Source organism: Apostichopus japonicus, chromosome 5 (assembly GCF_037975245.1).
Source record: "Apostichopus japonicus isolate 1M-3 chromosome 5, ASM3797524v1, whole genome shotgun sequence".
Taxonomy (NCBI): Eukaryota; Metazoa; Echinodermata; class Holothuroidea; order Aspidochirotida; family Stichopodidae; genus Apostichopus; species Apostichopus japonicus.
The window spans coordinates 20,019,864-20,033,822 of record NC_092565.1 but is presented as its reverse complement, the minus strand read 5'-3'; the positions used below and the strand labels follow the sequence as shown (position 1 = coordinate 20,033,822).

The 13,959-nt window shown below is 38.6% G+C and overlaps 2 protein-coding genes across 4 annotated transcripts; both read left to right on the top strand.

Moving 5' to 3' along the window:
• The first annotated feature begins 1,484 nt into the window (after positions 1-1,484).
• LOC139968175 (52 kDa repressor of the inhibitor of the protein kinase-like) lies at positions 1,485-2,516 on the top strand. The gene has a single exon (XM_071972570.1). It carries the CDS (start codon positions 1,485-1,487, stop codon positions 2,514-2,516), a length of 1,032 nt encoding a protein of 343 aa, XP_071828671.1.
• Positions 2,517-3,757: 1,241 nt separating this feature from the next.
• On the top strand, positions 3,758-13,887 carry LOC139967975 (arylacetamide deacetylase-like). Of its 3 annotated transcripts, none has more exons than XM_071972228.1 (5): positions 3,758-3,884; positions 6,152-6,384; positions 7,578-7,812; positions 9,105-9,168; positions 10,252-13,887. In XM_071972228.1, the coding sequence occupies exons 2-5, from the start codon at positions 6,196-6,198 to the stop codon at positions 11,036-11,038; spliced, it is 1,275 nt and encodes a 424-aa protein (XP_071828329.1). In that variant the 5' UTR covers positions 3,758-3,884; positions 6,152-6,195; the 3' UTR covers positions 11,039-13,887. The 3 variants fall into 3 exon arrangements, with proteins under 3 accessions (XP_071828329.1, XP_071828327.1, XP_071828328.1); XM_071972226.1 differs by having other exon boundaries at positions 3,764-3,915; XM_071972227.1 differs by having other exon boundaries at positions 3,857-3,995.
• The last annotated feature ends 72 nt before the right edge of the window (positions 13,888-13,959 follow it).

Below are 13,959 nucleotides of genomic sequence, written 5' to 3'. Positions count from 1 at the left end.
GCATAATATAAAATCAGCTTGTGTATATGGTTTAAAATATTTTGATAAGTTTATGATATTAACTCATCAAACACTTCTCTTTCGGTACCTTTCTTGTGACGAACTTTTATGACAGTCTATAAGTATGCATACACTATATAACACTTATTAATGCACTCGATAAGAAAAGTGCTACCTACTCACGAAGGTTTGAAGGTCACTCGTTCCAAATCTGTGTACACTGTACATTTCGGTCGATTTATCTCCATGTCTATAATCAAGTTATACTTTGCGGTGGCAACATTATTCCATATAGCAATGGCATGACCCCTAGAGGCAAGTTCACTTTGAAGCAGTGGCGTAGCTACGGGGGGGGGGGGCACGTGCCCCCCCCCCCCCCCACGACAAGCCGTGACCCCCCAGGTGCCCCCCAAAGGGAAATTGGCCCAACTTTTGACATTTTGATCACCAAACATCGCCCTTTCCAGGCAAGTCCAGCACATGAGATGATGAGAATATTCAGACTTGCCTAGTCATGAAAGGGAACATGATCAGGGAAGAGATTATCACTGGAGGTCAAGGAGTCACAAGTGTTTTCCATCTTGGTAGATGAGAGTAAAGACGTTTCCAAAGTGGAGCAGATCTCATTTGGTGATCCGTTACTTTTTTGAAGGCGAAATACATGAACGTTTTCTAGAATTCAGAGCTGCATTCGCACTGAATGCTGAAGCCCTTACCACTGCTATATTGGACGTTCTACAAAGTTACGGCATTGACTACCGTGAGAACTTCTTGGTCAAGGCTATGACGGCGCCTCTGTAATGAGTGGCAGGAAGAGTGGCGTAGCAGCTCGGGAAGCACAGGAGGCACCACATGCATATTATATACACTGCCACGCTCATCGACTGAATTTGGTTCTGGTTGATGTCACGAAGAATGTACGGGATGCTGCTCAATTTTTCTCTCTGTTTGAGAAGTTGTATGTATTTGTGAGTGGCTCATATGTTCACACCAGATGGACAGACATCCAGGCGGAGATGTATCTCGAACAACGAAAGCGAGAACTAAAGCAGCTCTGTCACACACGCTTATGGCAAGCCATATGGGACAAACACTGCATAATATATCCGCGTATTAATTGGAATTTATACGCGTATTAATTGGAATATATACACGTATATATTATGAGCCAATCATATGGCTTAAATATATCCGCGTATTAATTCGAATATATCCACGTATTAATTCGAATATATACACGTATTAATTCGAATATATACACGTATTAAATAAAATACATATGGAGATTAAATCCAATATATGCACGGATTAATTAGAATATACACGAAAAAACATTTCCGCTCTTGTTGTGTACATATACCAACGATAAATGTTTTCGCGAGATCGCTTCAAAAAGCGAAACTTCTACAACACATGTATATTCGAATTAATACGCGTATATATTCGAATTAATACGCGGATATATTATGCCGTGTTTGTCCCACATGGCTTGCCATACACGCTGGGCCTGCCGAGTAGATGCTTGTAGAGTGATGAAAGATAGGTTCCCAGTAGTAGTACGACTCCTGGGAGAAATAGGGAACGAGGACAATGCTGACCGAGCAGTTGAAGCTAAGGGACTCCTGGCGCAGTTAGATGCAAACTTTCTAATGAAGCTTGTTGTATTCTCTGACATTCTCACCAAGACGAGTCAATTGTCAAACATGCTCCAGTCTACTGATTTTGACCTGGCAAAGGCAGTCGAACTAACAGAGACACTTATTTCACTTCTAGAGGACCTGCGTAACAACCCAGTATCGTTCGACATACTTTGGGGAAGGATAGAAAACACAGTTGAGGAGCAGGGCTTCGACATTGATATGGCCGTTTCAACACAGAGGAAAATGAAACGTAGGCTACCTGAGCACTTCAGGGATTCCGTCATGTTGGAGTCTGTCGGAAATTTGGGACGATCAGCTGACGGTGACTCTGATACGATGGGTACAGATGTGAAGGATCAAATCCGAGTGAATTTTTTGTATCCTGCATTGGATCGCATCATTTCCGAGATGAATCGGCGTTTCAACAAAAAAGCATGTAATATAATGCGATCTTTGCCTTCATTCCATCCCCAGAGCCCGATTTTGTTGGAATATGAAACCATGGAAGGATTCGCCACAGCCTACAATGCCAACAGAGAAGACCTAGTGCACATGCACTCAGTAAAACGTCTATTACAACGCCGTGAAAAGGAAGGGCAAGAACCACCTCATTCATTGTTAGAGTTCGCCAACTCCTTAAAACCATTTGAGGAGGCCTTCCGGGAGCTCTATAGACTTGCCAAAATTGCATTGGTTCTACCAGTAACATCCGCCGCATGCGAAAGGAGTTTTTCGACTCTAACACTCATCAAAACTCTCGTCAGGAATTTCATGGCAAACAGCCGCTTGAGCATTCTGGCAGTACTTTCAATAGAGAGTCACCGTGTTGAGAAGTCTGGACTTGTTCGTGGACAAATTTGCGAACGGGCACAATAATAGGAAAATAGCTCTCATCTGATCTGAACAGTGTTCAGCTTGGTAGATTTATCACTCACATCGACAAGTCCTCCAGGGTGTGGTAACTAGTGCAAATATAAAGCAGTTATGTTTGCTTTTAAACAGTTTTAACACTTAGCTTCATGCGTAGTTTGTTAACACATGTAAAACAGGAGAATCCAAACAAAGACATAAAAAGGATGTTCAGACTTTCGGAGATATGTACCAAATATTCATCCTGTCTGATTAGGAAATTACTAATCGCATGTGAAAGTGAATGAACAAAACATTAAGACCATTGGTAATTTTTTAAAAGGTATTGTCTCTCCAGAGGGAATTGAAGTGCTAACGACGAAGTTTACACATGAACGTCAGCAGGTTCGATTCTCGAAGAAGTGGAGGGGGGGGGGGGGTGACGTCATTGCGGACACGGCATATAAAGTACAACAACTCTATGGCCCCTACAGGCCCCCGATTGCAGGAAATGGGCCGTTTGATGTACACTGAAACTGATTATATATTGTGATCTCATGTTCTCGAAATATGAACTGTGAGAAATGTTTTCTGAGAAAAGCATTTTTCTAACTGCCGAAGAGGGATGACCACTCTTCGCGGAATTTTTTGCTAGGGAAATTTGTGACCCCCAGGGAAAGTTTGTGACCCCCCAGTGCCCCCCTGCTCGAAAAATCCTGGCTACGCCACTGCTTTGAAGAGACCAATGCAGGTGAAGGAGAACTCGAGGGAGCTCGTTGTATGACGGTATTCCTAGTGGTGGCGTGAGCAAGGGGAGGAGTAGCGTAATCCAGCCTCCATCGCCAGTCGGGGAAGTCCGTTAAGAAGGGGTATTACATTCAGTTGAGGAAGTATGAGGATCCCAGAAGAATGGGGACGTCTCCCCCTTTTCCACCCAAACTTGAAATTTAAAAATCAATATCAGCACAATCTAGATCTAATTATAGCCCTAATTCATAACTCAGAATAGCTCCCCATAATTTGACGCCTTAAGCTTTCTTTTTTTCCAAGGGGAGCATCCCACACCCTCACCCCCCCCCCTATATGGGATCTGCATTTTGTTCTTTTATAAAAGTTCGTGCCCCTGCCCAAATAGGGTCAAGAGAATATATAATGTGGCGCTATCTATGAAATTGTGTGTACGTCATTGGGTATTCCCCAGCAATACTCGCTTTGATTGATGTAAAAGCTAGGCTGTATCTCAGTTCGGGTTAATTTAGCCGTTCCTCTTCATATGTTTGATATTCACTCAACGTAAAATTAAGATAGTGGGAAATAAAAATAGGAATTTCGAAACATCGCTACCAACCTTGACTACTTCGTGCCTTACCTGTTCAGCAACTATAACAATTAACAGTAAGCCTGTTGAAAAGTAAAAATCATCAAGGTAGTTCAGATATTTTTCCTGTCATCGCCAATCCTTGTTTTCATTATATCTTCAAAGTAATATCTAATGACGATACTGCTGTTAGTGTTAAAAGCTTTTTCCTTGTCTTAGGCAAAGTAATTATTTCGTGGAACTGTCAATAGCATGTAGTAGGCGCTTAGCATGTAGTGTATGCATATATGCCAAGTTTTTAGCTACTGTAGCACTCCAGCCAGTAACTTAGTATACAGGCCCTATTAACACGATTTAGCCCTAAGATAGGCCTAGCCCCATGTTACTGAGTTTTTCACACGAAGCTATTTTCTTAACAAATATTTAACTTGAGTCGCCTGTCAGTATTTCTACTCTGTTATGTCAGGTAATACGAAGAGAAAAAATAACTACTGATTGTTATTATTATTATTATTATGAATGTGTCCAGCTTATAAGGTGAATAATGGTTCATGCTGTTGTGGGAATCTGTGTTCTTTCATTTCAAGAGCAGATCTGTTTGTCGGGTTAAAGTTAACTTGCCAATTAATTTCCAACATGTTGCCCCTCTATCGACAGTGTAAAAGGTGTTAAACTTAATACACCACACTATTAAAATTTGCAGAATCAAATCTCTATAGATCTCCACGCTCTCCCATTATGCTCTCTGCCTACTGCATTGATGGAAATCTTCTGGCTTGGTTTGATATTTCCTCAGCAACCTCACTCAGTCTGTTGTCTGTGACGGTGAACTATCAAATACTAAACAAGTTTTATCTGGTGTTCCCAAGGCATAGCTGTTTGGGGCCCCTTACTTTTCCTTTTATATGTAAACGACATCCCTGATAATATACTAGTAGCACAGTTACACTGTTTGCTGATGATTGCCTTGTGTATAGAAAAATTGATAACCAAACTGATCAACAAATCCTCCAAGATTGCCTAAATAAACTGGAACAATGGCAAAATAAATGAATATTAACCCCTCTAAATGCTACAGTACATCCTCTCAATTTTATCTAAAAAAGGTTACAAAACACCCATCTACACCCAGTGCAACCAAAGCCAAAAGTTGTTGACTCTCGCCTTTATCTTGGTGCAGAAATTGATAGCAAACTGAGATGGAATTAACATTTTATTAACGTAACCGATGAAGCAAACCGAGTTCTTGGCCTTTTAAAACCTTACCTCTCAAGCTGTCCCAAAGATGACAAAACTCTTGTCAGGCCAGTACTCGATTATGCTTCAGTAGTCTGGGACCCCCATCACCAGTGTGATGTGGATGAAGTACAGGTAGAAGCTATTCAGAGAAGAGCAGCCAGATTTTGTATGGCAGACTACTCTTATAAATCCAGTGTGACAAATATGCTTGAGGAATTAGAAAATTGGCCCATGCTAAAAACAAGAAGAAAGCACACACGTCTACAAATGGTTTATAAAATCAATAACAATCTTATGTCAATTGATAAAGACAAACTAATCCTGACAAAAAGTATTAACCCAAGAAATAAACATGATCTTAACTTCCAAGTTCCCTACGCTAGAAATAATTTATATTCCTTCTTCCCTTAAAAGATTGGAATGCTTTGCCATCAGACATTGTGCATGCACCTAGTCTAGACTATTTCAAAGACAAGCTTACTAACTTTTGTTTTGTTAACTAATAAGTTATACCCCTACTTTGTAGCGCTCGGTTGGAGTTTATGTCCTCTAGTAGGATTTTTGCTGGCTTAACCCATTCAGATTCAGATTGAGATACATTAATAGTTTGAGTGAAAAAGTTTCTGTTTGAGTGATATCCAATATAAACGAGAAAAGATAAAAACTTGTTCCAGGATCTTTTTATGGTGATCCAGGGATAGCCAATTGTCTTTGCAGTTAATAGGAGACCTGAGAAATCTTCATCCCGGGAGTGCTATAATAGTCAAATGTCCCAGTTTCATTAATTTTTTAGCCATGTAATACTAATAAAATATTTATTAGTCAGTTTATGGTTTATCCTAGGTTTCATCTGACAAATATATCACATGTTCATATAAACTGTATTTTTGCTCCTTTTTATAATTTTCTGAAGCTACTAGTACATACTGCCAATTTTCAGACATGCTTCCATTTGCCTGGTCTGCTAATCTTAAACTATAAACAGTAGTTGCCTAGGCTCACTTATGATATCCTGCAATGCATTATATATATGCAAAGTGTTCCCAGTAACTTGTCATCTTTCTTAATTTTATTTGTTATTCTTTGTTAAATTTTCCTTGCTCAGTTGCAGAACTTTGTGATAGCTAACGCATTTGGAACAACTTGAAGATGATTTTTTTGGTTGTGCTGGCCCTGTTGGCATACCTTCTCTACATCTTACTTTTTGTGGTTGTGCTGGCCCTGTTGGTATGCCTTCTCTACTACTTACTGTATGTTCTAGCACCTGTTAAGTTGACTTCACAGGAGAAAACTGTTTCCAGATTCACCAACTACTTTCTTACCATATTGATCAAAGGGGTGAGTCAACTAATTTTCACTGGTCACATGGAATATTTTTAGTCTTTCCAGTAGCTTGCCTTTGTTTTATGTTTTTTTTTAAATCAATGTTGGATGTAACCTTGCCACTGTCTAGCTTTACTTCCATCTCTGAACTGCTTCAAACTCCAATAAATTAGTGCTAAAAACATCAGTGAGTGCTGTTGTCAAAATTGAATCGGGCACTTAGCTTGCATGAAATTCCTATCTTACGAAATGCTGTTCCATTTTCTTGCTGGATGTCCATTTCTCCTATTGCTAAATTGTTAGTGAGCAAACCATAAACTATGTACTGATAAGTGCACAGGATCATTGGGATGAGGTAATCAATTTTTTGTTGAATCCTGCCACCCCTTACCTGTCACAATACCGCCATTGCCCTCTTTCTCTACCATATCTAGAGCTTTACTGGTAAGATGGGAGCATCCTCTGAGGCTCCAAACGTCAACTGTCATTGAGCTACCGATGAAGGTGTTCAGTAATCTTTAAGATACTGATTTTGAATGTGTTTGGATGCTAATATTGTATGACCCTACCATTACAATACCAGATCAAATGCTGATGTGACTGGCTGTTACTCATTGACCAACCATAGGATACTAAGCAATTTTTTCCCTCACCCAAACAGGTTGAAATTAACTGAAAACATTAACCAGCTTCTAATTGTCTTCGTTACCTTCATCATTAAATTGATTTGTTTGTTGAAAACTCACCAGGAGCCAGATTAAAAATTGTGATCTTCAGACTTTCTGATTTGCAGTTGTGTTTAGAGACATCGTTTAGTGTATCAGCCTAGGTATATATATCCGCTTTGTGAATTAATGTACAAGTGTGGTGTGTTTGTGCTCTGTCAATGGTTTTGCAACAACGTTGACTTCTACGAGTGTTCTGTAATGCTCGAGAATGGGGTGCATTCAGGCGCCCTAGTTAGTTGAGAGAGTGGTCTGTCAAATGAGATGAACATTTGCCTTTGGTACTGCATACTCAACATTGTCAACAACACACCTGGTTTGGACCCATTCTCTTAAACTTTGTATATAAGAGATGGCTTAAAAATGATATTTGTGTAGCTTACTAATCCTTGAGGATCACTGAAATCTTCATCAAACAGACCACAGGTAAAGTTATTAAACAGTTGTTAAGTGGTTTTCTTTCTTTACTTTGCTTTTGTGCAGGCAAGGCTTTACAGTTACATCAATGGGAAGCCTTATGTTGTAAACTGCCAAGCTTTTTTGAAGCACTTCATTCTGAAAGAACCAAAACAAGATGCTAATTCCGACGTCCAAGTTTCCAAAGTGGTACTAGGAAACGCGGAAGCAGTTCAGTATCGCAACCTCAGGCAGAAACGAGGAGAAAAAAGCCGAGCTTTGATCTTCATTCATGGAGGCGCATATGTCATTGGATCTCCAGGTAAGTCACTCATTTATATTACTTTCTTTTGATTTCTAATGTATTGAGGAATTGTCAAAGAAAAAATCATTTTGATTTCGTCTGCTATCTACATTTGAAGATATGAAAACTTGCTTGAAGTAGCAACAAAGTTAAAAAATTGCACCGTTTGGGTAACTCCTTAACGCGATGAAAAAAATTTGTCCTGTTGATTATCTTCGTCCATATGGATCAACCATACCAGAGTCTGAACTTACAGGAAAATCACAGCCCTAGGATCACAAACACAAATTTGAGTGTGAAGTATGTGATTTCATATTGCTGCTTGATGCAGACATTCTCTGCTGTTCGTTTCTTAGTTCTTTGTTTTTAGTACCTTTAATTTTCATTCAAATTTCAATTCATCAATCATAAAGCATCTCTTTGCATAGATTAAAATGGATCTGAAATCTTTTTTTCCAGGAGATACATTCTTTAAACTAATCTTCTCTTCATCTATTCAAGATCAACAGAACATAATTTCTGTGAATTTCTTTTTTTTAATCAATGAAAGACAGTTTTCAATATAAAGGTGACAGACCTGTACAGTACATGTTTATAACAGTAGCTACATTCTAGAGATGGCATTGTGATCAAGTGGTTAAGGCGGCAGTGGACTTGTGATCTAAGGATTACAGGTTCGAACCCTGGCCAGATCATTGCGTTGTGTCCTTGGGCAAGGCACTTTATCTCCATTGCCTCTCTTCACCCAGGTGACTTGTAAATATAGTTGTGTGCGTCGGTTTGTGGCTGCACCCTATGGGAAGTCCCCCAGGGGACACGTGGTTGTGGTGCACTGTGGTGCCCCAGGAGAGATTGTTTGAATTGTGCACACTTTGGTGTGTAGGTGTGACAATTTACCAATGACCAGGGTTAAGTACAGCGCGACGAGACTTTATTGTAAGTTGCGCTATATAAGAACTGTTAATTATGATGATTATTATTATTATGTAATTACTCATTGGAAAGACTGAGGAGGAATTTAGATCTGCACTTCTTTTGGGGACTCCCCAAATAAATGTCAGTGTCAAGATTCATGGGAAGATTACAGTATCTTGTTCTAGAACAATTCAAGTCATTTCTAAACAGAGATATTCTTTTCAATAGTTGAATACCCCCTAAAACAAAAAGAAGCTGATAGGCATAAATATGTCATTTGCAAAAGTGCAAGTATGCCCTCTATTTTGTTCACTATCCACTACAATGCTTGATTTAATTAATAGTACATAACATTAGTTTTCAATCCTATTCCATTTCTTTGTTGTTTTTTGCAGTGCATTATGATTCTTTTCTGAAGGACTGCTGTGATCAGCTGGGTTGTTATGTTGCTGCATTGTAGTAAGTTCAAAATATTTCAAATTGAACTTAACAAATGGTCAGTTTGTTAGCACTGCACATTCAAGTACGCAATGTACACTGAAAATACCAATTAAATTTGTAATCACACCACATTTTGTCACATCTTGCTTCAAGTTGTAACTTCATTTCATCCAGACCAACCCATCTTAAATTTGAAAGTAAATGGTTACACCCTTCAATTTGCCAACAAAATCTATGTGGTCAGAACAACTATTCCTGACTAAAGTGTTATAAATCATGACAGAAATTTCTGCATCTCACAAGTTAATCTTACTACCCTTATATTTAGTAATGGAGCATGTCTTTAACCTTAGAGTATGGTACGAAAATTTGATGCACCCTGCAGCTTAAGCAAATACCAGAAAAATTCACAATAATGTTTGGTAAACTCAGTGAGGTGTTTTAAGCTGACGGAAGATGAGTAGTTCTTTAGTGTTGTCTGGTGTATTTAAGCAACTTCAGTATCTTGTATGTACACAAATAATAAACAGATATATCACTGAGAAACACAGCAAGAAAAGTGTTTCCAAAAAGCCAAAAAATTGTAGACAGTTTTAAAACTGGTGGCATCATGTGTCTCCATTCAACTGAATTAATCTGATAGTGATCCCTATCTAACCATTCTTCACTGAGGGCGCCAGTCAGATGTCATAGTAGTATGCATTCTGTGTAACCCTGACAACACACTCCGTTTTCATCAGGCACGACCTACAAAGCAGAACCGCCGGGGTTCAAACTTCAAAGAGAAATTTTGTTGGATTCTTCCTGACATGAGAGGTTCCATTCCAATTTTAATCAGTGATCTTTTTTAAAGACTAACTTAACTAAATTGTGAAAAGTGTGACAACACCTACTACATGTCTCATTATCTTGTCAGGGAACATGTGCAAACATTTTATTGTCTTTGCGAGGATAAAAATGGTTCAAATTGCTGCCTTTGTATACTACAACAGTTTGGTCCTTAGGACCTTAAAATCGTTTTTATAAGAACTATCCAAAAGATTTGACCCATTCATTTTTTTTGTAGCATTATAATTAATTATGACCATATTTATTCTACAGCTACCCCCTGGCACCGGATAGCACCTTTCCAGGGCCATATTCACACATTTTAGAGGCCTGCAAATGGCTCATGAAGAACCACGATAAGTTTCTCATAGACCCCGAACGGATCGCCATCGCTGGGGACAGTGTCGGAGGTCAGTTTGCAGCCTCTGTGGTCCAAGACCTGAAGAAGGACCCGTCGTTGACCAATGCCAAGTTACAGGTTCTGATATATTCTCCATTCCAGTGGGTGGATTTTAATACCCCGTCGTATCAACAAGCCACTAAACGTATCGGCCAAAGTTACGCTGCCGGGAAAATTCTCCTAAGTTCGTGCCTTTCGTATTATCTCATCGGCAGAGAAGACTGGCGGCTTGTCATGGCTCTGGCCAAGAACCGATTGCTCTCCGAGAATACCAGAGAGTCGCAATTAATGAGACGACTCAACCACGATGATTTACCACCGGATTTCAAGAGTGCCAGTTTCTACCGCGGTCAAGTCGAGGGCACATGCGACGGTGACCTCTCGGGCCAGTTTGACGGTTTACTAATGGATTATCGACTCTCACCCATCATGGGGGATCTAGAGGGCCTCCCCATGGCTTATGTGGTGTCGTGCGGTATAGACTCCTTGAGAGATGACTCCTTCCTCTATTGCAACCAGTTGCAAGAGGCTGGAGTGAAAGTGATTCACACGCATTACGAAAATGGAACTCACGGGATGCTTATGGGGGGTGGAAAACAAAACAGGCTGGCTGGAGAGATGAGGAAGGAAATTATCAAGTTTATGCAGAAAAATTTGTAGGAAAAAAAATGCCTTTTTGCTTGTATATTTCAAGTAGGAATTTTATCACAGTCCAAATACAGGTCAGACTCTAAAAGCAGCTAGTTTACTTTAGTTATTAATATTTACAAGAAACCAGCAAACAAACAAATTTTATTTTCAAAATAAGCATGCAATTAAACAAACAAAGATATTCTTGTTCATTGTTTGATCACATAAATGTAAAATTTGCAGTGGTTTATGAATACTTTTGATTTAGAAAATTTGTTGGCCAGATTCTTTTTTTGATATAGTATAGCATACACTGAAACGTCACCAGTCAAGCTATATATTGAACCTAATTGAAAAGAAATTTTAGTTTACAGCTTGTTATTATATTCAGTGACAAATGGTTGACTAATCCTCTTCAAAATCATGGACTGGTCAGAAATAAATAGTCAATTTTTTTTTTTTTTTTTTTTTGGTCCAAGAGGTTAATATTTTCTATACATTTATTATATGTGATATCATACAGAGCAAAGGTCGATTAAGTTAGAGGATTTAGCAGGGGCAGATTGGGGCATAAATTTCTACTGACTCAGTGATCCAATGAGCTGCACAAGGTGCCAGTTAGGCACCCCCCTCCCCCCCCCCCCCCGAGGTTTTGGCGGTTATTATCAAGTGACTTTTGACATGACATTATTAAAGTAACTTCTATAACATTCCTCAAGTTTAAAACAGAAAGGACAGGCATTTTGTTGACATGCATTTGGGGGAATTTGGACATTTATTGGATTAAATAGAAGTAAACATTGGAAAAATGATCCTTTATATATAATTTGCAATGGTAGCTTCAGTGTGTTTTTTTTTATTGGTAGGTAGCCGGATATATAGCTTTAAGTTCGAATGCCTGTATTTGTAGATAGAAATGTGAGGGAAGCCAATTGATTAATTTGAACACCAAAAAAAAAAGAAATCATCTGGTTTCTTTTAGATCTAATACACATATATATATATAACTAATATTTCTACATTTAGGGGTAACTAAAGTGGTCAGTAAGATATACCAGAAAGGACTTTTCATTGAACTAAGTATGTTTGAAATATAATTTGAATTCACTAATGTGCAATAGACTGTCTGTGGTAATAACTGTCTGGTTTTTGGGGGGTGGGATTCCTTTCTGGCCTAGTTTTACATTATGTCAGAACTTTTGGAATCACTGTTCTGTAGTAATGCTATCTCGCTGCCAATTTCTATTAACCATTTGAGTATGTAGGTATTTCCTTATTCTATGGGCTTCTTGCTAGTCTCTCATCAGCCATTTGCTTTATCCTTCATAATGTTGTGTTATGTAATTATGTTGAAGAAGAAATTGACTGAAATATTTACAAAACAAACCATAAACAAGTATTTATGTCGGGGGTGAGGGGTGGGGTGGGAGGCCATTTTTTTTTCACGTTTTACAGTCTGCATTTCGTGTCGTTACTGGTACTAGAAGATGCAATTTGATAGTTTTCGTCAAAACTGTGTGAAGTTCTAAGTATGACTATTTGAGGGCTAACAGTAACGATCCCTTTTGTTGGCTGCGATGACTTTCATGGATGACATTCTTGGAAGCAGTGTCATCAATTGTAGATGCAGTTTGCATGGTTACAGGACTTTGGGTGTGTGTGGGGGCGGGGCGGGGGCGGAGAGATTGGTGGTTTTCGTATCTCCTCCTTTATCCCTTTGCCATGTGTTTGGTAAACCCGTTGAAGACAAGTTGGTTTCCAATGCCATTTTTGAAGGATGCATACCTTTATTTCAATTAATAGTCTTTCTAACCCACTACCCTGCAGATCCGCCCTACCCTGTACACCCCCACCCACCCCACCTTATCCAACTGGTGTCATACCATGATGTAAATGTAAATGAAATAGACAAGATCTGTTTTAGGAGGGTAATTAATATATATTGGTTTTACAAACGATACAGGGATCCATTTGTGCACGGGTCTAAGAGTAAAGGGGGAAAGAGGGAAGGGGCATACTGATAATTATGCATCAAAATCATGACTGAGCAGCATCACCTAATTGTAAATTAAAAATAACATTCCACATGTCATTAATAACTTTTCTCATCGAACGAAATTCATGTTCTAGTGTTGTAACCTGACCTGTTGTAGCCTGACCTGTTGTAACCTGAAGTTTTTATTCGGACCCCTTCGGTATAATTCCTCTGTATTTCGACATAAAGAGGAATAAATTTTAGTGAATAGTTGGTTAACCTTTGTAAAGTATATAGTTAGAGTATAGTAATATCTCTCTAGAGTTGGATGTGCATTTCTTTTGGAAATAATTCGCTTTTTTTTGTTTGTTTACCTTGCTGCTATGTGCAGACATATCTGTGGGTGAAGGGGAGAGGGTAATCTATGCATATTGCTCAATATTCCCCTTCCCCCTCCCCCACCTCTGTGTTAATGAGTTCTCTACTGCGACTTAGTCACCTTTAATATAAAGCAATATTCTTCTTCTTTTTTTCCTTCTTTGTTTTCTTTTGTCAGTACTAATGTTATTTATGCTTTTATGATATATAACAGTTATAGCTATAAATTAAGTCGTTCCATTCTAGAACACTTAAAATTTCACTTTTTTTCCCTTTACTTGATGTTTTAACAATTTTCATTACATTACTCTTATTTTTTACTATCTTATTTCTCCGAGCAACTGTTCACAGAAAAGCATGACGAATTAAGACGTTCTCTTAATGATTGTATTATGCTCTTTGAAAAGGTTCCTTTGTAGTTTGTAATTTCCGCCTTTATATATGGAAGCTAATAGGTTACCTTATATATTCTCTGTTTACAATGTAAAAGCAAACACCGAAAATAAAACTGGTGGAGGACAAAATATCTCTCTTATAGGTTTCAGTTCTTTGGAATTTAAAATATGGAGACGAAATCCATTAGCTCAAAGAAAACTTG